The sequence below is a fragment of the Natator depressus genome, chromosome 8, assembly GCF_965152275.1.
Source record: "Natator depressus isolate rNatDep1 chromosome 8, rNatDep2.hap1, whole genome shotgun sequence".
In the NCBI taxonomy this organism is placed as follows: Eukaryota; Metazoa; Chordata; order Testudines; family Cheloniidae; genus Natator; species Natator depressus.
The window spans coordinates 22366496-22391945 of record NC_134241.1 but is presented as its reverse complement, the minus strand read 5'-3'; the positions used below and the strand labels follow the sequence as shown (position 1 = coordinate 22391945).

General features: G+C 44.8%; 1 protein-coding gene across 4 annotated transcripts in view; it reads right to left on the bottom strand.

Annotated features, from left to right (window-relative positions):
- The window catches only part of HTR4 (5-hydroxytryptamine receptor 4), a 210516-nt gene that overhangs the window by 71782 nt on the left and 113284 nt on the right, over positions 1-25450 (bottom strand). For all 4 annotated transcript variants that reach the window (XM_074960605.1, XM_074960603.1, XM_074960606.1 and 1 more), the window contains 2 exons: positions 17795-17948; positions 14087-14652 (listed from right to left, as the gene is read on the bottom strand). In XM_074960605.1, coding sequence (XP_074816706.1) covers positions 14087-14652; positions 17795-17948 — 720 coding nt within the window. The remainder of the gene's footprint in view (positions 1-14086; positions 14653-17794; positions 17949-25450) is intronic.

Sequence of the window (25450 nt, the reverse complement as noted above, 5' to 3'; positions counted from 1 at the left end):
ACCTATACTGGGAGTGGATGGGAGGAAAGCACAGTAGCCAGATCTATACCTGCTGGAGATTTCCCAGTTTGGGAGTTGTGGACAGTCTCTGCTCTCTATATGCTGCTTGAGTGATGCAAAGGAGTGGAGTAGGGCAGAGAATCTGCCCCTCAGTGCTTTATAATAACAGAAGTAAGCCAACTTTTACTCCAGATGATGAGGTCAGGTCATGACATGAGTTGCAGCCACACAATACAGCTTCTGACTTCCTGCAAGAGGGATGCATTGAAGCTATACAGTGCTATTCTTGTCTCTTAACATTATTCTTGAATTGAAATATTGTATTGTACAACACCTCCCATTACATTGCCCAGAGAACTGAAACCAACAAACATTTCCAAATTAAACCCTGAGGGAAATATTCTTTATCATCATTAAATGTTACAGTTTAAATAAGCTTTTCCTCCTTTTGCTCTATTTTAAACTGACACAAGATGAAAACGGAGAGCCATAGCAAATCTGAAATTCATGCCATGTGCTAGTAATTGCCTCTAAATTATGTTTCCTAAATCTCTGAGCTCTGTGTTCACCTGATGCTCATGCCATGATGAAAAAAAGAGCACTAAACCACCTAAGTCTCCCTTGTGTAATGATTTTGTGTGCTTCAGTTATCAGCCCTCCCACATGCTAGCAGGGGCGGCTCTACCAATTTTGCCACCACAAGCAGTCCCTGCCGAATTGCTGCCGCCACAACAGCGACAGAGCTGCCGCCGAATTGCCGCCGCGGGACGCACGGACTGCCGCCCCATTCTAAATGCCAACCCAAGCACCTGCTTGGAAAGCTGGTGCCTGGAGCCGGCCCTGCATGCTAGGTCACAAAGGCTTCACTGAGAATAGAACTCTGGACGTTCTGCTCCAAAACCATGAGCTCTGTGAAGAAATCTCCATTAGCTATAAAAGAGAAGGAACCCTATTTCTCCATGGCTCTTTCCAACCCCTAGAAGGCAATACAATAACATACTTGAGCAGGTCGGCAGAGGGCACAATGGTGCACAATCACACTTAATCAGCCCAATAAATTACAACAGCACATAAAAAAAGAATTCTATTTACCTAAGTGAAGAAAAATAGACGTCTGCAACTTTACATTTTGAAAAAAAACTGGAGAGGCTGGAATCCATTTTAATTTGACAGATGAATCAAAATAGTACTTTATCAGCTTCACTAATCAACCACTCAGGTCTCTAATACCCAGTTCATAAAATTTCCGTTAAAAATCATTTCTCTAAGAGGAATTAAATATAGACACACAGAAAAGCAAAAGTGCTGGAGTGTGGGAGATTGCATAAATGTAGCTTTTCTCAAATTCTTGGGTCAGTTATTTCCTCAGTGGGAATAGTAGCACTGTAGTCAATTGGTTATTTTATGTACTTTGCAGTCAGGTGAATTTCATGGTCAGTGGATTTTATCATTGGGAAGGTCACTGCTAGAAGACAATATATTACACCTCCTATCGTTCCATGGGCTGTGATCATGTCAGATCTCCTAAGCAGAGCAAGATTACTACTGATCATGTATGGGAGAACATCCATGGAAATCCAGTGTGCTGCAGGAAGCATTGTGGATGATTCAGAATATGGCAATATCCCACCCCCTACTGCTAAAGAATATTGTGATCCTGGAGATACTTAAGCTACATCTTACAGATGTAAAGCCAACGTTTCCACCATCTGAGGTCATTAAAGTTTCCGTGGCAGTTTTTGCAGGAGTTAGGGGTGTTAGCCCTTGTGGCCTGGTCAGATTCCATTTTGAGTAGCAACATTCTGCTCACCTAAGTTCTCCCTAGGTATCTCTACCCTGCAGCTGGGAAGAAGCCTCCCAGCATGGGTAGACAGATGCACACTAGCTGGGCTCAAGCTAAAAATAAATGCAAAATATGTAATGAATTTTTTTTATTTGAACTTTGTCATAGGGTTTTTCTACCATGACCAACCTATTCTTGACTAGGGGTGCTCCTGAGTTTACTGCATAGTCTAGTGGAGGTGCTCTCTCTACATTATCTTATCCCATGCTCAGCAGGGACAAGGGGCAGCAAAACTTCCAGTCGCTCTTGGAGGACCGGTAGAGGTGCACGTTGCCAATTGACTTAGTGCAACAGAGCCAACCCAAGCAGCCTACAAGCTAAATAGTCAGTCCGAAATTCCAACAGAGTCAGGGGTCAGCTTGTTGGCCTAGAAGCAGCTGGTATTTACCAACAAGCAGGAGATCCTGGGTTTGACTTAATCCTTCATCTCTGAGCAAGGGGAAGATCAGAATATTTAGCAAGTTTGTCCAAGCAAAGCTGCATTATGTACTGAAAAAGCAAATTTTTAGTTTAAAGAGAAATCTTCCCCCATCTCTGGTAGAAACCCTTGCACCCTCAAGAGAAAATCCAGGTCCTTTTTGAAGTGTTCAGACATTCTATTTCCAGCATCATAACTATCACAGTGGGAATGTAGCAACTTGCTGGTCAGATAGACTGTACACAACACAGTCCCCTCTCCAGAAATATTTTTCTAATTTCTGTGTGTGTGAGAGAAAGAATGAATGGGTGGAGGAAGCACGTTTATTGCTGTACAGCAAAAATATGACAAAAAATTCTTCTCTACTGTTATTCTCCTAGCTTCCATAGAATTCTAATGGAGGTGGGGTGGGGGGAGGAAATTGGCCCACAGTATCTTGCACTCCTGGGGACTGTCTCTTTTTAGTTACTCCTTGCAGTCCAACCTTCCTACTAAGCAGCTGTTTTGGTGCTTATAGACATTTGAATTTTATGAGTGAGAGAGAGAGACAATGGAGGCATAAGTCATGCTACAGGTTAGCTCATACCTGAGGCTAATGCATTTTCCCTGACAAAAAACGCCCATGCTGTCAGCTTGTCACGTCTCAAGGGACAGCCCTGACCCTGGAAAGCTGGAGGAGAGGCAAGTGACCAGAAAAGAGGGAGGCTGCATTTGAAAGGCTGTCATCTGAAGATACTCAGAGTATAAATCTCCAGCTGTTTGGGAATAAGGAGTCTCTTCCCTCTGATCCTTGGTATATCCTGATTGGAAAATGGGAGAAAACTCTGGCACTTCCAAACCCTTTGGGTAAATGGCAATGAATGCATTTTAGTCCAACTCAGGAAGGTCTAATTGCTGGGCATCTGTTTAATGCCCAGTAATGGATAACAGACAAGAATAAAGGGAAGCTGTATAGGCAGAAGAAGGGATTTCTAGCCATAAAACCAGGTCCTTGAAAGACGCTTGTCAGTTATATCAGAATGCAACATAATGACACATTTTGTAACTAATCTCCGGATTTCCTGATTCAAACAGCAACCCCCGTGCACAAAATCCCACCAAAGCAGGTACAAATGCATCGCTCCCCGCAGCTCTCTGGCTACCTTGTTAGAGAAGACTGGATTGAGTAAGTGATGCACAGAGCATGCTGGTATCATTCAGCAAGTGCTATTACCAATCTGTGCGTATCTGGATGGAAAGAAGTAAATTTTCAAACTTAGGCACAACATGTGCAGACCCGGGAGTCTGTGTGTGCAGGCTGAGAAAAGTGGGGCACAGCCACCTAATGTGCAGGAGTCATTGATTGTTTGTGCTTCCCAGTTTTGCAGACACACTCATTCATTGCGGCCACATTTGAAAATCCTAGCCCTAGATCTAATTCCGTAAAAGAGAGTGAGCCTGAACGTGGCCATAGCCAGTGAGATAGTGGCTGGGAGAGTTGAAGGTAGATAGGGAACACGCCATCAAGAGTGAATTTCTGCGAGGACTCCTCATTAGCACAGGATTTATTGCTATGGTGATTACCCATCTGTTTAAAACTGTTAGGGAAATGAGTAGGACTTGTAATTCATCCCTTTCAGAGTCATGTCTGTATTGTTCTAAAGTGTGACTCTCAGGAGAAGTGTGGGGAGCACAGATGGTGCCAGACTGGAGCAGGCAGGGTCCACAGATGGCACCATGAGGGAACAGGCAGATTGCAGGTGCATCAGTGTGCACAGGGAGAGAGATGTACTATATGCCTTCTGAACTGATTTCCTCTCCTGCTGCTTTGGCATGTTGCTTCACCTTTGAATCTATCTTCTGGCTTCCCCTAACCCTCCATAATAATTTCAATCTTCTCATCTTCACCTGCGAGGCCCCGCACGGTTCTGCTCCTGCCTATGTCTCCCGGTCAGAATTTCAGGGCTGGGTGTTAAACCACATGCCTTTATCTATCCTGGGGTGGAATTCCATAATTCTCCTATCCTTAGATCGAACCCTGAGCTACAGGACCCTGTGGATCACTCATGATACCCAGCAGGCCCCACTGGGTTCAGTTCTTGAGACTCTTCTTTCAGGACTCTGTGACCAAGCAGCCTCCTTACGATAAGTGTTGTTTATTTTGAAGTAGAAACAAAGAACTTATAGAAAATTTTTTTTAAAACAATCCACCCACATGTCTATCTTTTACCTACACTTATCATTCCCTGATGGTAAACTAGGTAGGCCTACCATCTTCAGACACCTTGGGGAGCCCTTACGTTTCAGCCCGATTCCACTGAACAATTCCCTCTCTCCAAAAAGAGAGATCCTGTTTAAACAGCCACAGTTCTTTTGTTCTTCTGTATTTGTGGGCTTTGGCCTTTCTCATCCAAATCAGTCCTGTAAGCTCATCAGAGATTGAGCCAATGCTCTGGCACTGTCCCATAACAACTCCTAAGTGTTTCCTGAGGGGTGTCTGATCTTCTGCCATTCTTTTTCTTTTCTGCTGGTATTTCCTTATAACTAAGGCTACAATTTAGTCACGGAGGTCGCAGAAGTAATGGAATCCATGACTTCTGCGACCTCCGTGACTTCAGCCTGCGGTGGTTGGGAGCTGCAGGGTCCCTTGCCTCCAGCAGGGGCAGGGAGCTATGGGGTACCCCCACCGCTTCTGGTGGCCCCCAGAGCTCCAAGTTGCTGTGGGTGGCAGGGTACTGCACAGCTCCCAGCCACTGCTGGTGGTGGGGAACCCCCAGCTCCCAGCTGCCATGGGTGGCGGGGTAACTCCCGAGCCCACAGCCACCGCAGGCGGCAGGGAACTCTGAAGCTCCTGGCCATGGCGGGGGAACCCCCACAGCTCCTGGCCCCCATGGGCAGCGAGGCACCCCCAGAGCTGCAGGTGGCAGGGGTACCCCGCAGCCCCTACCTGTTGCAGGTGGCTCCTAACTTCTGCACAGCTGCCCCACTTCAGGCGGTGTGGGGACCAGCAGATCCCCATTTTGTCAGGTATATTTTTAGTAAAAGTCAAGAACAGGTCATGGCTTCCATGAATTTTTCTTTTTTGCCCTGACCTGTCCGTGACTTTTACTAAAAAATATACATGACAAAATCTTAGCCTTACTTATAACACCCTGTTACACAAACCCAATCTATTCATACAGTAAACATCCCATTAACCAGGTCAATATACAGTATTCCTAAATTATTACAGAGCAGCTCCAAATCAGTCATACTCCCTTCTTATTCCCTTTGCTCTTCCTGCCTCACTGCCTTTTTTGTATCCTTCTCCCTTCCTCAATTCATGCCCCTTCTGCCTGGATAAAGTCTCCCTCTTATGTCCAAACAACCCCTCTCAAATCCCTCCTTGAACCAGACATATTCCACAAAGCCTTTCAACAATTAGCCCAGTTAGGTTCTTACATCACCTCAGATTCATACAAGGACCCAATGTGCTGTAGGTGTCGGTATTGCTGAGGCTGTGTGTCCTCTATAGTCTAAGAATCGGCTTCCCCAGCTGTGCAGTGCCAAGAATGATATAGGTTCTTGGTAAATATTGCAGGGTGGGGGCACAACCAGAAACATCAGAGCACATATAAGCATGGACAGACCAGTGCTAGAGTACACCTGGTGTGCGGGGTTGTGCTATACCCACAAAGTGTATCGGCAAAGACCTCATTGAGAACTAACCCAAGTGTAGATTGGTTCCGACCAAAGCTCAACTGCTCAGAAAGAAGTTGGTGGTTGGGGGAGGGGAGGACTATGTAGAATGCTAGTGCCACCCTACGCAAAGGAATCCTCCTTCAAAAACCAGTTGTGTGAGGAATGGGGAGGGGCGGGCTGGGCATTCAGAGGGCATTGAGAACGTGAGGTGTACAGGCACCATTGAATAGACATGGTGAAGGTAAGATACTAGCTCTTCGATGCTCCAGAGCAGCAAGGCCATGCAGGTGAAACTTTATCTGGCAGCACCAGCTGGTATCTCCATCATCACCAGAGCCATAAACAGCAGAAGAGGACCGGTGCGCTGGGCTTCCCACTCCACAGATACTGACACATCAGATGCTCTGGACTGGTTAGATCTGAATTCTGCTGAGACAGCCACACTCCTTCCTCCTGACTTCATTCTTCCACACAGTTCTCTATTGCTTTGTCTGTCTCTTTAAGTCACTCACTCTTTCAATCACTCATGTCTTGGGTGTAATTTTAATTACTGTTTGGAGAGACAAAGATCTGCTGTCCTGGGAATTAATTTATTGCCGAAAACTACTGACCAAGTCCCATTTTATTGCAATCAGGACTAATTCTCTTTGGTATCTCAGATACTTCTCCCAGCAATCAATCCCTGGAGAACCACAGAGGGTGCACTCAAGGGCTGCCCACTTTAATGGGGTGTCATTTGATTTGCATAGCATGCAAGGGAGGGAGAGTTTGTAGCTAATGGCACTGAGGGAGACTTCTCGGTTGGATGTAAGACATAATGCTATCGATGGGCCAATGATCTGTGGAGATGCAATCAGGTGCTGAGGGGATTAAGGGCCTTGTGAGATTGAAGCCTTCTTCAATTATCAAAAATCACATCTGAAAGGACTTGCTGTGCAGGTCTGTTTTATTTATTAGTTTCCGTAGCATTCTATTGCATAGTCATATAATTCTCAAATACAATCAATGTGTCAGTCCCTTCTCTCTGTGTGCAATAGCCTGTTGCACAGTCTCCCATCCACCACTGCCAAGGCAGACAAAAGGACAGGAGAAGAAAAGTGCTATTAACCCAATTTTACAGATGGGGAATTGAGACAGAGAGATTAAGGCCATATCTACACTACAGACACAGACTACAGCCACGGAAGTGGGTTTTCCGTTGCTGTAACAGCTTCACTTCCCTGAGTGACAGTAGCTAGATCGACGGAAGCATTCTTCCATCAGCCTAGCTGCATTGAAACTGTCTGTTAGGTCAGCAGAGCTCCGGCACTCAGGGATGTGGATTTTTCACACCCCTGAACACTGTAGCTATGTTGACCTAAATTTTATGTGTGGACTAGGCCTAAGGGACTTGCCCAGGGTCACATGGGAAGTCTGAGCAATGCTCCTGTGTAAAGAGAAGAACAGACCCGCTGTGTTCATCCAGCACAAACATGGATGACTGCTGGGAGAAGGAGACATCCAAAGGAATGTATCCGCCTGGATACAGATACTTGGTTAATATTCTTTTCATGCAAGCTTCTATATCACACAGCAGTGACAGTCTCCCCAACACATTCCAAACAGACCTTTCAGGGGGATGGAAATACCATTTCACACAACAATTCTCTCTTTCTTTTATGGAAATTACAACTTTTTCCTCCCAAAAACCAGACTGGATTTATTTTTATGCCTACTGAGTTCTAAGCCATATAATTGGTAAACTTAAAAAACCCGGATGTGAGAAACTGGTGACAACAGATCAACTGTGCAAACAGCAGAAAGAAAGCTCCAGATCAAGATGACTTCAGCTTTATAGAAGCAATTACCTGTGGTCTCTGCGGGGGGAATTGATAAGGCTACAGCACAGTGCTAGGCATTAACTTCTGCATGGAGTTCAAAGAATTTTATACAGCCTTGCTGTTCTGAGAGTGGAGCAAGGGGTAGGTGGGTTATTTATTTTGTATATATAAGGGACAATGGTTCATCACCTTCAGAGCCTGTATTTTCTCCTCCTCCCTTTGCTCTTGTTAGAGGGAAAACATGTACTTTGGTTGGCTTAGAGAAATAAGATCAGCAGGAGGTGAGGAGGCTTCTCCCCAATGGAAAGAGAACAGACATATTATTTGGTCTGCCTTTCTGCAAGAAAACTGATGGATTTATCACTTTATCCCTCCTGAGCTCACCTTTCTATATGCTCTATGTCCAAACAGTGCCCAAGATGGAGAAGGATGGTACTGCTAAAGCACAGAACTGAGAAACAGAAAATCTAGGTTATGTTCCTAGTTCTCCCATTAACTCACATGGTGACCTTGGGCAAGTCTATCCTCCAGTCTGTGTCTGTTTACCTGTCTGTCATGAGAATACTAACCTCACGGTGTGGGTCTGAGAATTCATACCTTCACTAATGTGCCATGAGACCCCCTGGCAGAGGTAAAGTGGAAGCATAAAGCATTAAAAGATCATGTGTGCAAACTATTCCCACAAGTCCTACCAAACACTCACAGCATCAGAGATGACTTCAGAATCTTCACAACAACTGAATGTATGCGAGGGGTGCAGAAGCTCTCCTTTTACCCATTTTCCACTCTCCCTCCCTTTCCACAACAGAGAAGATAGCAGAGCACCCACTGGAATTCAGAGCAGGATGCAGAAGTCTAAAGCCCTCCAAGGTTGAGGGATGAATGTTTCAAAGGCAGCTAGAGGGTTGATTTCAATGGGAGTCACATAGCAAAATCCCCAGACAGCTTTGAAAATCTCAACCAAATTTCCTATGGATTATGGCAGCTACTCTGGAGAAGCAATGAAGGAGTCTGGATAACCCATCCAGAACATGGGAATGAGAAGAGATGGCTATAATGAGAGGAAACAGACATTGGTGCACTTCGGTCCCTCCTGTTTTCTGCCTGTGTCACATAGTAGTTTCATCCCCTGTGGGCTGTGGCACTTCTGTCTTATTTCGGTTGTTTGGTTTAGTGTGTGGGTGCTGGATGGCAGAACCGGCACAAGGCATATGCAGACTAAGCAATTGCTTGGGACTCTGAGCAGCTCCAGGGGGAACCCTATTTGCTTTTTATTATAAGAACTTGCCTGTTTTAGTATTGGGGGGCAGGGAGAATATTCCTGCCTAGGGCCCCCAATGAACTAGCACTGCCACTGCTGGGTGGTGTTGGTGGCCTGTGACATACAGGAGGTCAGACTAGATCAGTGACTGTCAACCTTTCCAGACTACTGTCCCCTTTTCAGTAGTCTGATTTGTCTTGCATATACCACCTTTCACCTCACTTACAAAATCAGACATAAACATACACAATTGTCACAGCACACTGTTACTGAACAATGGTTTGCTTTCTCATTTTTACCATATAATTATAAAATTAACTGGAATATAAATATTGTACTTACATTTCAGTGTATCATCTATAGAGCAGTATAAACAAGTCATTGTCAGTATGAAATTTTAGTTTGTACTGACTTTGCTAGTGCTTTTTATGAAGCCTGTTGTAAAACTAGGCAAATATCTAAATGAGTTGATGTACCCCCTGGAAGACCTCTACGTAGCCCAGGGGTAAGCGTGCCCCTGATTGAGAACCACTGGACTACACGATCTGGTGGTTCCTTCAAGCCTTAAACTCTGACTATATGACTAAACCTTAAATCACTGCAATCATGAAAAATTTACCCCTCTGACTCACAAAGCACTTTCAAAGTCACATTTAAGAAAAGAAACTTTCACCACAAGCCTTAATGATTGAGAATGAACCCAAACAAGTTGCAGTTTAGTGACACCACAGTCATCCAGCTCTCTAACAACAATTTCTCAGAAACACATTGTCCCCATTGTATGTGCAGTTGATTAGGCTTTCCCAACAGACCTACGCTTATCAGCTTACTTTCATCAGCTCTCCTAACGCAAAAGTGACCCCTTGAATACTTTCAGGGCTTGTCAGCTCTGACCACTGCTCAGTTACACCTTCACCACAGCCATATTCTGCACTATGGCAAAATTCTGGAACTTGTTCTATGTGGGAATACTACAGATCTTAATTCTTTCAACGAATAATTTCCGAATCTGCAGTTCACTAGAATTGTGAATTGCAAATATCACAATCAGATATATAATTCATGCTGCAACTTGAGTAGCTAACTCAGGTAAATGACATAAATTATAAAGCACTAATACAGTGTGAATTCCACATTGTAGAGATGTCTGCAGACTTTATAATTCACAATTTGCACCAACACAGCTTGAATTTTGCAACTGTATGTATAGTTCAAAATTAATGTAGGTGAAAATTCAAACCTTAAGATAAAAATGCACTTGGGAGGAGTATTTGTTCTAATAGAGCTCAAGTGCTCATATGTTTGCGGAAAGCAAATCCCAAAGGTTTGTAGATATGATCAAATCAAAATGCACTTTCAAAGTTGAATGAATATCTGAATGAATATTTTTCCCTCTGCACACACAGTTCTAGTTGTGATTGCAGCTTGTTTCCATCTAATAGCTATTCAGTAGTATGTTTGGGGGGGGGAAGCTTGTTGGTCTCATTCAAAGTCCCAGTGGACAGAGGCCCTTGGCACTGATTCGCAGAGAGATGAAGAACTGAATGGGCACTATGAAAATTGATGTCTGCTGGCACCTCCTAGTGCTGATTTGTGGTTAAAGCACATGGTCAGAGTGACATGCACTGTCTCTGCCTGGGTTATGTCTATACCCTGGAGAAATTTAGTCTTCTAGGACTACAATGCTATATCCTTCAAGCGCGCGCGCGCGCACACACACACACACACACGGCAATAAAATCTGTCTCCGATTGTGTCCATTTGTATTTGGTGAGGGAAACATTACCGTGTTTTTAGCACACTCTGATCCTCAGAGTGGTTTGCTTGTTTTTTCATTTCTAACATAAATGTGAAAAATCCTAAAATAGCTCTGTCAGAACATTTTGACACTTAATGTTGTCAGAAAAATAAAACACTGCATTCTTTGATGAGAAAACATTCTTAAAAGTCAGTCGCATTCCAGAACAGTGTCTGCGTCTCATCTTAAACAAAGACAAAGACACCCATTGCATCTGGAACCTCCAGTTCTCCTCAGTAATTCATTAGATGCACAGGTTTAAGAGTAGCAGCCGTGTTAGTCTGTATTCGCAAAAAGAAAAGGAATACTTGTGGCACCTTAGAGACTAACCAATTTATTTGAGCATAAGCTTTCGTGGGCTACAGCTCACTTCATCGGATATATTCCCCATAGAGAATAATTCTACATAGGGCAGGAACATGGGCCTGGTGACCTTTAAATCTTTTCCACATTTACCTTCTCTGTCTCTGATGACAAGCCATAAAGAAAGCTTTTGGGTAAGATTGTATCATATCTCTTTAGTGTTCTTACATAAAGGCACCTCAGCTCACTTCCCATTGGCTCACCATCATCTCTCAGTACCTCCCAAACCCTGCTTAGCATGGCAGTACTGTACTTAGATGCTTGCTTCACATTGCAGGTTTCCATTTCTTCCCCCTTGGAGGCTGGGATGATCAAATGGGGCTGCTCAGGAATGCCTGCTCTGCACACCAGTCCTTCAGAGGCCCATTACCTTTTGGTTTCCTCAGCTTTCTAAATTGAGGAGGGAGGTGTTAGTTATTTCCCTCAGGGTAGGGGTGGGCGGTGGCATATATTTATGCTGATAGAGGTTTGGGGTTTAAGAACGGAAATCTGCGTAATTATGATCTGTGGGCAGCTATTCTTGCCTGAAAGCTTTTCTTAGTTAAATTGCATCAACACTTTTCTTTTAAACACAAAGCACATTGTTATCAGCAAGGAAGGAGGATAAATGCAGTGAGCTACATTCTCCCAAGCCCTAACTTACACCTCTCTTCACCAGCCTGATAACCCTGGGATCTTCACTCAGCAGGTGAATTATGTAGAATTATTCTCTATGGGGCATTATACTAGTGCTCCATCCAGTCTGACAGAATTATAGGAGTACAGGAAACCTATGCAAGTGGTCCTGTTACTTGCCATTCATTCACTTTTGGGGGACTTGCAAGAGGGTGAACACAGGGAAAGGCAGGATGCAGGTAGAGAAGGTTGCAAACAGAAATAACCCTGCTGTGATCTCAGCTAAGATACGGAATCCCCTTTGTTATAACCCATTCGCCTTCTCTAGCTGTACAGTGTTTTCCCAGACAATGCTGATCTTGTGTACATCTCTAGCTCTGCAGGGACTGATGTTCACCATGCTCTCTAGCTGCAGGACACAGCTGTGTGTGTCCAAGAAGAGTTTGATGGTAAGAGGCCATTGTGATGACTGACTGGGGTGCTCAGTGCTGGAGCTAGGAAAACCACAAGCAACGCATCCCCTCCAATCATGATGAGCTTCCTTCACAGCTCCCTTTCCCCCAAACTCAAATCATTATGCACTGAAGAGTGGAAGGAAGTGCATTGCAGATCCTCTGGCTTCTATGCTTGATAGTCAAGTGCCAGATCTCAGTACCCACTAACTAAAACTAGATGCAGGACTCCCTCCCTTCCTCTCCAGACCACTGTGCTGTCCTCAGACTCCTGAACCTTCTAAATGGCCGAGCCACTGGCTAGTCCCAGGTGTGACTGGTCCCATAAAACATTGAGCCTTACAACAGTGAAAACCATCCAGCACTACTGTAAGACCACAGTCTCTTCCCTCCCAATGACGTGTTTACAACATCCACTGCTATAGAGCTCCAGAAAAATTACTGACTTGCTTATGGTGGACTGGAGAGAGGCTTCAAAATGAGCAATGCCAGAGACAGCCTGGCTGCTCTGTAAATCCTCCTTCAGGAGACCAGCATTTGGCTCATCCCTAGGAGCACTGCTATGATATAAATAACAGCTCACACAGCAGAGTGGTGCAGAGCCAAGACTCAGTTACAGAATGAGGGCACAGGGAGCTTAGCCTCGGAAACCCAATTTTAATCAGCAGAAGGTATTTTTAAAAACCCTTGTTAGTGGCCTGGAAACCTAAAAAAGGCATTCCTGAGTGCATGAGTTACTATGCTGAGTCATTCCCCTCTCCCATCCATTGTACCTCAGAAGCCCATTGCAAGAGGACATGGATGTTTACAATAAAAATATGTCTGAGACAAACCCCCTGATGGAACCCAGTTTGGGAGAGTTCAGCTTCGGAACTGAGCCTCTAGGCTGTAGATAATACAGTCACCTGGGCATTACACTCTGGGAGTTAGAGCTGAGAGCTGTCCTCCCCAATAAACTATCCTCCCCAATAAACACACGACTGTGCTACGGAGGTGCTGCTTACATCCCCATCCCTCAGAGAATAAGAGGAGTTCACACTGACATTCTGGGGAGCACTGATTTTCTCATTCCCCCATATAACTCCACCACCCACTTCCCCAACCCTCTGACCGGGAGTCAAGAGCGGTGTTTTTCACACAGCACTTGCACAGAGAATCATCAGGTGCCTGATCTTCACCAGTCGACCTTATCCCGCTCCCAATCTCAAGTGCCCAGCAGGGTCATGACCCCTTATCTGCTCAGAGCTCTAAGTGCAGACAGCTGTTCACAGGATCCAGAGGCTTCGATCCACTGACTAGAATGGAGACATTATTAAAATACCTTAGCTGGAGGCAATTCGCTGCCAGTGAACATGACAAAAAATACAGGGTAAACCATTGCAATTACATGCCATGGAATGAAGGCCCCTGGCATTGGTTTAGAAAATGAAATGACTGGGATTTAGAGAAAGGAATTATAGACCATAGAAAGGTAATGGCTCCTTGCTAACCAGAGAGGGGAATGACAGCATCTCAGTGGTGTTCATTTTGACCGATTGGGGTGAAACATTTAAACTGAGAAGCCCCTTCAAAAATGGTCACATGCGTATTGCACCTGCATAACCTCTTCTGTGCACACAGAAATCAAGGAATTGCACATGGTGGCAGGCATGCCATTACCTGCTGTGTGTGCACAAATGCCAGAGCGCAGGCACAAATCCAGATTCTTCAGGTGCTCCTATTGCACCTCCTTTGGAAATTTAACCCTTCCCATGCCCTAACAGAAGAAGAAATCTGCCCTTCAATAAAAGCCCATTGACAACAGTGAACTGCTTTCAGTGGTTCGGAGTACTCTGCTGCTTCTGAGGAGCACTTACCTTAGCACATGCGTTGATCCATTTATAGTGGTGGTGGAACAGGGGACAGTTTGCCCCAAGATGGAAGGCCTTCGGTAGCGTTCGTCCCCACAGCACAGAATGATGAGGAAGGCACGTCTGAAAGACTTGTTCAGGAAGGCATACAGGAAGGGGTTCAACCCTGAATTGATGTAGCCCAACCACAGGAAAGCTGTCCACAGCTGCTCAGGTACAGTATAGTTTATGAACGGGTCCACGACATTAGTGATAAAGAATGGGGCCCAGCACAGACAGAAGCACCCCATGATGATACACAGGGTCTTGGCAGCTTTGGTCTCAGTCTTCATACGGTGAGTGCTATGCTGGTCCGGGTGGTGCCTCCCCTCTGTGGGTGCCCCTGCACGCTGGAGGATCCGGATCTGGCGGGCATGCTCCCTGGCCGTGATGTAGATCCGATAGTAGGCCAACACCATCAAGAGGAATGGAATGTAGAAGGCCACCACTGAGCAGGTGATGGCGTAGGGTTTGTTGACCATGAATACGCAGTAGGTTGAGTTGGAAGCCTTGTTGAACTGTCTTTGTTGTATCTGAAAGAAAAAACAGGGACAAAGAACAAAAGAGGCTTATCACAGCTTCTCTGATGACAAGCTCTTATCACAGCTTCTCTGAGTGGTCACTGTGCCAACTCCTCCACCAGCTTCTGCTTCTGTCTATCTCTTCCTTATCTCTCTCATCTCTCCACTGTCTTTTGTATCTGTCTCATCCGTTTGCTCGCTCTCTCTTATTAGCTTTCTGGATACGTCTACAAAGCCTGGGTCTGTGGGGCCTAGATTTGTGAGACGTTTCCAAGCCCACACTTGAGCATCCACACTGTGTTGCAAAAACTGGGTTTACAATGGCTGGACCTGGGTCTCCCAGCCTTGCTGATGTGTCCACACTGCACTGAACAGACCTTTTCTATCGAGTGTGCAGCTTGACTTGCATCCACACTGCAAAATGACAGGGCTTGGGCCCAAGTCAGAGTGAGACTCTGACCCAACCCCCCCGCCCAGCAAGGTCCTAGCACCCATGTTCTGAGCTTGCTGACCCGAGTCAGACTAATTTATGTGTGGACAAAAGGGAGGGTTAGGCTCAAACCTGAGTCAGAGTCCAGGCTTAGTGTGTAGTGTAGATATACCCTGTGTGGTCATCCCCATAGAATTTGCTTCATTGCAGTTCTTAAGCCCTACTACACTGTAGTTAGTGTCACAACTCCAAACACTCCAGAGAACTTCTCAACATGGTTATCGAATATTCATTCCCTCCCTAAAATAGAGATCAAGGAATATAGATGGAAAAGAACAATCCCAGACAGGAAGCGGGGGGAAGGAAGGTAACCCATTTACTCTCTGCTATTTATACATTATGCACCTGTATCCAGTTTTAAAGCAAAGATGTCCAAACTTTGCCCAGCCAAACTTCATGCTGGGAACAAGAAAAGAACCTGAATGAAATGCACGCTCTCTATAAAATAGAGCAGACTGCAGCCAGCCTCTTCTTTCTACTATGGAAGTGTGGCCCACAGAGAGTTCCTGCGCATGTGCAGTGTTCCATCTTGAGCCAAGTAGACTGCAAGTCGTCTTGTGCTGCTCTACCACATTAAAGATGAGGACAGCTGCAGACTGTATCATAGAATTCAAAGGGCCCCACTTGGCCCATGGGCTACAACATAGGCACCCACTGGTGAAAGAGAAGCCATGAGAGAATGGAGGAAAGTGAAGCATGTGAGTTTGGGGGAAAAGGGAATCCTCTGGGAGAAAATTCCTGCTACAGAACAGTTGCAGCATCAACTCCAGAGATCACGAAATGCCTGTCACTAGGTGTCTATGTGAGAAGTACCTCTCCCTCTCATTTTCTCTCCTGCAGTGATTTTGACAAGACAGCGTGTGAATAACCCCATCTTGTTCTTTAGAGCTTGGTCAGCGTCACATTGGTCTAAAGATGGGGAAAAGGGAGCTATGATGTGTTGTCACACAGTCACGTCTGAGCCTCTTGGAAACCGTTATCGCATTTCCCCCGATGTACTCCCCAGGGTGCACCCAGTAAACTGCGTGGAGGATCAATTTAAAGACAATTATGAGGAGTGGTGGGGACTGTGCTCTGGTATGTAAAGTGTCGATGGCAGAGAAATAAAAGCAGAGCCTTTTCTGAAAGGATACAAGCAGAGAAGTCAATGGAAAAAATCAATAGGAGAAGAAATGATTCCTTTAAGCATCCTTAAATGACTCCCAAGCCCCACTAGAGGAATATTTGCGCTTATCACCCAGTCAATTCACCTGACAGAGTGCCCTTGGTATTCAAAGTGAACCCACAAGTATTAAAATCTTCTTTCAGGGTTCCCAATTTTGTTTACTCTGAGATTCACATACAAGGCACTAATCCCAGGCCCTCTTTAAATGGAGCGTTTTTACTCTATTGTTTTTTATTATCATTAATTCCTTCATCTACACGCTGGCAGGACAGACAGTGACTTATGGCTTTTATGCCCCATGCCCAACAACAGAGGTTCTGAAAATAAAGCCAAAGGGAGTGGTATAAAAACTGACTACCAACTAAATGACCCACCCAGTTGGGAAGGTTTCCCCACCCCAACCCCATCAGTGCAACATTGAAAATGGAGTGTTGGTGGGACCAGCAAAAAAAGCAAGAGAAGCAGCACCTTTCTTGGCTCACTTGCTAGCACTTATGCCATCAAGCCACCCAAGGGTCTCAGTTCAAGTCCCAGCTATCCATACATGTTTAGTCCCCACAGCAAACAGACTTCACTCTTGGGCTCTCCATTGGGCAGCACTGTCACAGTCAATGGCCAAGATTTTCAAAAGTGAGTGGGGATTTGAGGCATCTCTGTGTTGGGGTGCCCAACTGGAGACACTTTCAAGGAGCTTGATTTTCAGAACGTGCTGAGCACCCATCCTCTGAAAATCAGGCCCCTTTAAGGTGTCTCAGGCTGGACACTCCAAATCACTATGTAGTTCAGAAAACATTGTCACCACAAATATCTTCCTGTTGCAGGAGAATTGCAGGTCTTTTCATTCTATGATATATCCTGAGTGGCAAGGCTATCAGTCATACAATTAGAGGGGGTCATTATAAATACAGGGAGTCAAATCATCCCCTTCTGCAGGAAAACCCACAAGAAGGGAAATGTTAAATTTAAGAGTGTGCTAGGCCCATACACAGTAGATTCAGCTTGTATCGTCGAACAGCCTGGCACCCACAGCAGGCCACTGGGTGGCACTTTCAAAAGGCCACGTGACTAATAAGCACATGTGCAGCACTGGTGAGTTAACCCTTGTCTAAACTTCTGACCGAGAGATGCCACTATCTCTTGACATGCTCCTTAGGGGCCCAATCCTGAAAGGCATAGTGCAACTTCACATCCCATGGACATCAGGACCATAATTTCTAAATACAAATGTCTCCTTCCCTAGATTTCATCCTAATCCTGCTGTTCTTACTCAAGCAGATCTCCCACTGGACCTAAAGCAAAGGCCTCATCTCCATGGCAGGCACCCTCTAGGCATTCAGCAGCACCTCTACAAAAATATCACTGAGTTTGTAATTCAACACCTCTCTCCTTCAAGTCTCTGTGGACAGTGATATTTAAAAGGGGGAGGAGAGGAGAGCACCTTTGCTGCAATCACTGAAGGCATTTCACATCAAGCAATCGGAATCATAGCTATTACTCACCAAGTCTAATATACCAATGCTATTCCAGCCTTGCATTATAGGGAGAAAAGAAATAAATGTCGGGATGGTCCAGCACCCTCCGAGCATTAGAGCAATGCGCAGTGGTGTCATCTTATTCCTGTAAACCAGAGGCTGGCAGCAGATAGCATAATACCTAAAAGGGGAAGGAGAGACACTGCTCATAAATAATGGAGATCACTCCAGGGCTTTTAAAGACAAAACAAAAATACAGTCAGTTTATCCAACCTTTTTCCTCTACTTTTTAAAAACTGAAACAATGTCTTGCTTTTTATAGCTGCTTTTCATCCAAGGGTCTCAAAGCACTTTGAAAGCATGAATGAATGAATGAAGCCTCACAATTTTCCTTTGAGGGAAGTCAATATCACTGTTTTACAGGTGGGGTAACTGAGGCACAGAGCAATGCAGTAATTTATCCAAAGTCAGAGAGCAAGATAGTGGCAGAACCTCTAATTTAGCACTGATCGCCTGATTCCTACTCTTGTACTTTAGACACTGAGCCATCTTCCTCCTCTGAATGATGATGAAGAGCTAGTTCAACTGCCTTCAGTTCAGCCATTACTGAGAGGATGATTTTTTTTTTAACTTCAGGACAATGGACTTGGTGTTTTTGGAGTGGTGGGGGATGGGATAGCAAAAGCAGTATATACAAATTAACAAAGCATTTCATAGTCATGAAAATGTCTTCTATAAAATGTGACCATATTTATGCGACTCCCTTGGGGTTTCCTTGTTCTTAGTCCTCTTCCTGTCCACCTTTCTTCTACTAGACTCTTTCCCTGCAGCACTTAAACATACAGCTATGAGGGCAGACCCAAAGTCTGCCCTGGAAAACTGATTATTTTCCATTCTCTTCCCATCAGAGAGGTTCTCTGAGAAATTTAAGTTCTGTTCATAGCCCCACATGCATTTAGCATTCATAATAACCACAGGATATAGCACTTTTCTTTCATAGATTTCAAAGCACTTCACAAAACAGTATCATTATTTCCCTTGCACACATGGGGAAACTGAAGCAGGAAAGGGTGCCATGCCATGCCCAAGGCCACTTAGCTGAGTGAGTAGAAGACTGACTCCCAGCCCTCTGTACAATTGACATGTCACTTGGAGTTACACATCTGCTTCAAGAGAATTTACCTGCTATCTGCCTAAAAATATCCCCAAGGCTCCATCCAGGCCTTGAATTCTAAGGCCATTTCTGAACTCAGCATGTGCCCATAAACAAAGCAGTGCACCAGCCATGCTACTACACTGCAGGGTTATGTTTGGCCTGATTCTGCAGGCTTTGCTTGGGCAATACTTGCCCTTAGTAAAAGCTCTTGTATGATATTTTTGATCCATGGTCCTGCTGGTATTTGATCAACAAATTGCCTAGGGAGGTTGTGGAATCTCCGTCACTGGAGATTTTTAAAAACAGGTTAGACAAACAACTGTTAGGAATGGTCGAGTTATTACGTTGTCCTGCCTTGAGAGCAGGGGACTGGAGTAGGTGACCTCTCGAGGTCCCTTGCAGCCCTATATTTCTATTATTCTATGAATCTCAAAACATTTTACAAAGATGCACCAGGATTATCACCCCCACTTTTCAGATGGAGAGACTGAGGCATGGTGACTTGATCAACGTCATTGGCAGAGCCAGGAATAGACACTGGATCTCCTGACCCCTAGTCAAGTGTTCAATCCATGCTGCTTTGCTATAGAGGTCTCTGTAGTTTGCTGGGATTATATTTGATGGAGTAGGAGGAACAAAAGCCAAGTGGTGTCAGTATATAGATATTGGGATGTGGACTGCAAAGATATTCAGCTGACAGGGGGCAATACAACCACAATACCAAGGAAAGTCCCCAACCTGCACCTTTCACCAACAGAACAGATAAGGAGTAAATTGAATACTCAGGTGACACAACACAATGTCTTCCTTGACCATATTAAGCGAGATGAAGCAAACACATTTGCAAAGTGACTTTTTATGTGAAGTGTTTGATAGCTCTGCTCACAAATCTGCATTAAAATCTCCTTTAATACATCAGCTATGCACTTCACAAACTGGAAGCATTTGCAGATGAGAACATTTTCAATTTGCTTTTTAAAGTCCCAATGGATCCAGCAGATCTGATAGCTCTTAGAAGACTGCTCCGCAGCCTGAGTTAACTAGACATACTTCTTTATTAGCCTGAACAGGGAAGAGAGGACCATCAGGGGAATACAGGAATTGCCATAACAATTCAGAGCAGTGATCAAGCTAGTTCAGCATCTTGTCACTGACAGTGACAAGTCCAAGCTGTTTCAGAGGAAGATGCAAGAATCCCTGCAGAAGACAATCATGGAGTATCTTGCCGACGGGGGAACGGGAAGAAAAAGTTGACTCCTAGGTGGCAAAAGAAATGTTCAGATTGCTGCGCTGCCTGACAGGATGCTACTGTGGGAGTAACCTGTTGGGGGGTGTTTCTGCTCACTGACAACAAGGAGTCTCCAGGATTACAACGAGCCCTTAGCAGGTAGGAAAGACATGACCCAGCATTTGCAGAAAGCATCTCCTCGTATCAGGGTATAGTGGTAGTCTGACTGGTATATTTCACTAGAACTGGTCAGAGACACTTGGACAGAATCATATTCTGACAGAATATGCAGCTCCATCAAAATCAATACACTTCATGAAATTGGGTCAATTCTCCAGGGAGAAATGTTCGGACAATGTCCAAACATCCCATGTTGATGTTTTTGGAATGAAACATTTTGATTTTTTTGTTTTGAAATGAATTTTCATTTTAATTTTTGTATTTTGTGTTATATTTTGAAACATTTTGATTAACCAAAAGCACTTTTGTTTTTATTTATTTAAGAATTTTCCTTCACAAAGAATTTTGAAATTTTGAAGCCACATTTCAAAATCTTGAAAGCCTCCACTTCCGTCCTCAGCCCAGCTCCATAGATTACTAGAGAAATAATCACTAACTGAGACCAAGGATGTATTTCTTCACTCAGAATATTGGATCATCATCAGTCAAGTTAATTATGGATGTGGCATAATACCAATTTGCATTTATGTCATGTCTTTAACCCAAATGCCTCAAAGCATATTACAAAGGTGGGTAATTATAAAGATAGTCTCCTTTTTACAAGTGGAGAAACTGAGGCAACAGAGCAGAGACGTGAGTAGTTCAGGGTCAGAGACTGAGTCACTGGCACACTCAGGAACAGACTCAAGGTAAAGCTGAGTGAAAAATGCAAAAACCAAACAAACAAAACCCTATCCCTGAATATTTGGCTGTATTTTAAGTGAATTGTTCTGACTGTGTTTGCACCCTACTAGGAATAGGTGGGGAAAGAGCAAGTCCCTCAAAGCGCCTGATCCAAAACTCACTGAAGTCAGAGGACAGACTCCTAATGACTTCAGTGGGCTTTGGATCCGACATCCAATCGAACAGGAGACTTCTGATGGAAAATGACCTTTAAAATCACATGGAAAGGCACTGCAGGACATAAAGTGTCAGTCATGAGATTATAGACAGCTGTAGTGCAACAGCCAAACTTGGCTCCGGAGCGAGACAATAGTCCCACATGTGTGGTGCTAATTACGAGCTGGCAACGTGCCGTTTAGTGATTGTGAGTCAGTGAGACACACACACAAATGTCGAGTCACAAGTGGCAGTGCCAGAGATCCTGTCTCAAGAGTGTAACGCCTGATGTACTCTTCAAATCCACGCACCTGAGCGCCATAGCTGTGCTGACCCAACCTCTTGTGTCGAATGCTTCTGTCCACCTAGCTACGGTCGCCTGGGGATGTGACGTGCCTGCAGGGATGGGAAAAATGCTGCTGTAGGCAGTGTCTACACTACTGGCTTATACCAACATAGCTTCAGCACCAGAGCTATGCAGCTATATTCCCTACAGGGTAGAGATGGGTTAAATATTTACACATAATAACTGAACTATCGGAATGCTGTATGTATTTTAATATTGAATGGGCAATTATGGTTTGGAAGCGATATTTTGAAGATCTGGCCTGCAAAAGCTCGGGAGCAGTGCTGTGTGATGCACTAAAGGTGTCTGGGAACCCATGGGATAAGAGCACTGCATTAAAGTAGTTGCCTTTGAATAAAAAAGCCATTAAAAATAGGAACAAACAATGGCTGCCGGCAAAGAGAGTTACTTTGTGTTAGGTTTGATGCTGAGATTGGCCTAATCTCTGAATGGAGGCAAGGGAAGGACACCTATGACCGTAGGTGCCGACTCCATGGGTGCTCCGGGGCTGGGGCACCCACGGGAAAATATGGTGAGTGCTGAGCACCCATCTATCAGCAGCCCCCCTATCAGCTCCCCTCAACCCCATCACCACCTCCCGCCTGCCGGTGGCCCCATGGATCAGCGCTTCCCCCTCACTCCCTGTGGCTCCTGCCCGCCGCAATCAGAAGGCTGGGAGGGAGGGGGGAGGAGCGAAGACACAGCATGCTTGGGGGAGGGGGCAGAACAGGGCAGGAAGAGGCAGGGTGGCGGTGGAGCAGGGGCAGGAAATGGCAAGGCCTGGGGCAGAGCTGCGGGTCAAGCACCCCCCGGCACACTGGAAAGTCAGCTCCTGTGCCTGTGCCAGCCCACTTTATGAGTGTAATAGCCTCATCCTAAAATGTGACAACAAGGAGTAGCAATGGCCAGGACACAGTGAATACTGTAACCACTGTTCTGAGAGAGTCCCTGACTTGACTGCACAGGACACGCCAAGCCAGACTTAGAGAGCAAACATCCCATTTCTATATATTACATCCTCAATTGCACAGATAACATAAGCCATGCATGTTAAAAAGATGGTTTCCATAATGATTTCACTTGCAATAGCCGATATACTTTGTCTAATATATCCCTCTTCCAGGGTTGGATCCAATTCCCATTAATGTTAATGGAAAGAATACTAATCAGCCTGATTCTTATTTACATTTAACATCACTCTAGCAGTATAAAGGGGCCTTAGTGTAAATGGGAATCAATCCCATTTACCTTAATGGAAGGCAGTCTTGGGCCTTTATTTGCTAGGAGCAGGTCTTGAATTACTGCTAAGAACTGAAAAGGAGTACTTGTGGCACCTTAGAGACTAACAAATTTATTTGAGCATAAGCTTTCGTGAGCTACAGCTCACTTCATCTGATACATTCAGTGGACTAAGAACTGGTGTGAGCTTTAGGTCATTCTCTTGGAGTGAGGGAATGAGAGATGTTGCAAACAGACAGGAAGGTCAATATCAGCCTTAAAAAAGGGACACAATAAATACTTCCTTACATAAGAACGGCCACACTGGGTTAGACCAATGGCCCATGTAGCCCACTATCTTCTCTTCCGACAGGGGCCAGTGCCAGATGCTTCACAGGGAATGAACAGAACAGGGCAATTTGGAATGATCTGTCCCCTGGTGTCCAGTCTGATCTTCTGGCAGTTGGAGGGTTAGGGATACTCAGAGCATGGGGTTGCATCCCTGACCGTCTTGGCTAACAGCCACTGAAGGACCTCACCTCTAGGAAATTATTTCTTTTTTGAACCCAGTTGTACTTTTGGCCTACGCAACATTACATGTTGAGTTCCACAGTTCGACTGAGCACCGTGTGTCTTGTGATAACCAGTCAGTCTACATAACCTTGTACCATGTTTACTGTAGCTTATTGAGGCTGGGTTTTCCCCCATTCTCTGTATGCTTCTGTGCTAAGGAAATAAACTGTTTGACCCTTGAGATCAAACAGGCATTTCCAGTAAAGTAATTTACTTCTTTGTGAGACAGATGGTACTACTTTGGGCACCATTTACAACAGCCCTTGTGTCACTAAGTACCAGAGACATGGACTGGGATACTTTTTTTCCCCGTGCATGAAGAGATGCCTACTGGAATGTTCTGTTCAGTGCTGGATGTTTGTAGCATTCAGCAGAAGCAGCTTTATAGCAAATAATTGCTGAGTCCAGACAGAATGTGTGTATTTTGCAGAGAGGGTGAAAAATGAAAATAAATAAATGGGAGAGGGAAAAAGAGAGCTCAAAAATCCCTCTAGCAATTAACATGTTGAGTCAGGAGTAATAAACTGATAAGGAAATCATCAGGAAATGTTTCCAATTAACCATGTTGGAGAAACCATTCATCCAAGTGGTTCCAGTTGTTAGCTTTCTGAACCTTTATCTACACTGCAGCTGACAGCATTACATTGGCTTATGTGTGTTATTAAAGGGCCATTAAAATAAAAATTAGGACTGTAAAAATAACATCATAGGCTCTCATATTTCTTCCCTCTCAGTGATCCCACAGTAGTGCAGTATTTCTCCACATACATGTCAAAATGTGATTTATTTATTTTTCTAAATACCACTGCTGCACACTTCACCTAGGACTGGAAAGTCAAGTCCTTCTGTCTTTTTATCATCATTATCAAGAATAAAGGTTCTGCAACCAGAACATGGACAACAATTTTGCAAATGACGTGTGAGGCAGAGAAGAATCCAGCTCCCTATCCCAGCTCCAGCTCCCAATGGAGGTAATATCTTTTACGGGACAACTTCTGTTGGTGAGAGAAACAAGCTTTTGAGCTCTTCCTCCTGACTTCCTCTTTAACTTCAGTGGGCTTCATATCTGGATGAATTTGGTGCCATACTTCCTGGTTCCCAGAACTACACCCTAACCACTAGAGAACACTGTCTCCCTAACTCTGAAGGGATGCTGACAGACCCGTATCTTGGCCATAACAGTTTGTGAGAGCTATAAATAAACCCCCATGCTTCAGGTCATAAGCCAATCACTAACTACCTGGGGTTAAGTGGAAACTTCCCCAAAGGGCAGTTTATTGGATAAATTGTCTGTTCTGTGGCATCTTTCACCTTCTTCTGTAGCTCCTAGTGCGGGCTACCGTCAGAGATGGAACACTGGACTAGCTACACCATTAGACTGATCCTGTATGGCAATTTCTGCCATGTTTCTATGCCCCTAACCAATGGATCAGCTGAGCACACAAGATAAAATATGAAGCTCACAAAATCAAAGTGTCATAAGAGCAAACGTGTCCTGTTCCTGCCTGTGGGACTCACACGTTTCTGGCTGGCTACCAAACAAATCAGGCTATGAAGCAGACATAAATGCTGGTGAAGTGTGAGATGTCCCCTATTAACAATACCTTTGTAACTAACAGCTCTCAGTGCTCCACAGGGAGGAGACATAGATCACATTCCCTGGAAGCAGGAATCGTGGACAGCTTGTCTAACATTAAACTGTGGAGACAGCAGAGAGGGATTGTGAAGATGCAGAGGAAACAGAAAGGAAAATGCCCCTCATTTCTCTCCATGAATTTCTGCTGCAGAACACCAAAGCTGTCATGCTGGCCCAAGGCTGTGCCAAGGAAGTTGCTATATCCCGAGTCACGGGTGTCTGCTGCTATGATTTCAGCTATATAGAAGGAGTCACTCTGTCCCCACAACGACTTTCCCCCCCAAAAAACCCTGCAAAACCAAAGGAAAAGGAAAATACAGTGCCTCATAATCAAACCAACCTTCATGGGATGGCAGTCTTAGTTACTGCAAAGGAACCTTCGCCTGCTAGGCGCACAGAAGAGAGGAAGGAAAATGAAGGGATTCTGCATATTCGTGACTCAGGCTGGTTGGGAGCATTGTGGGGCA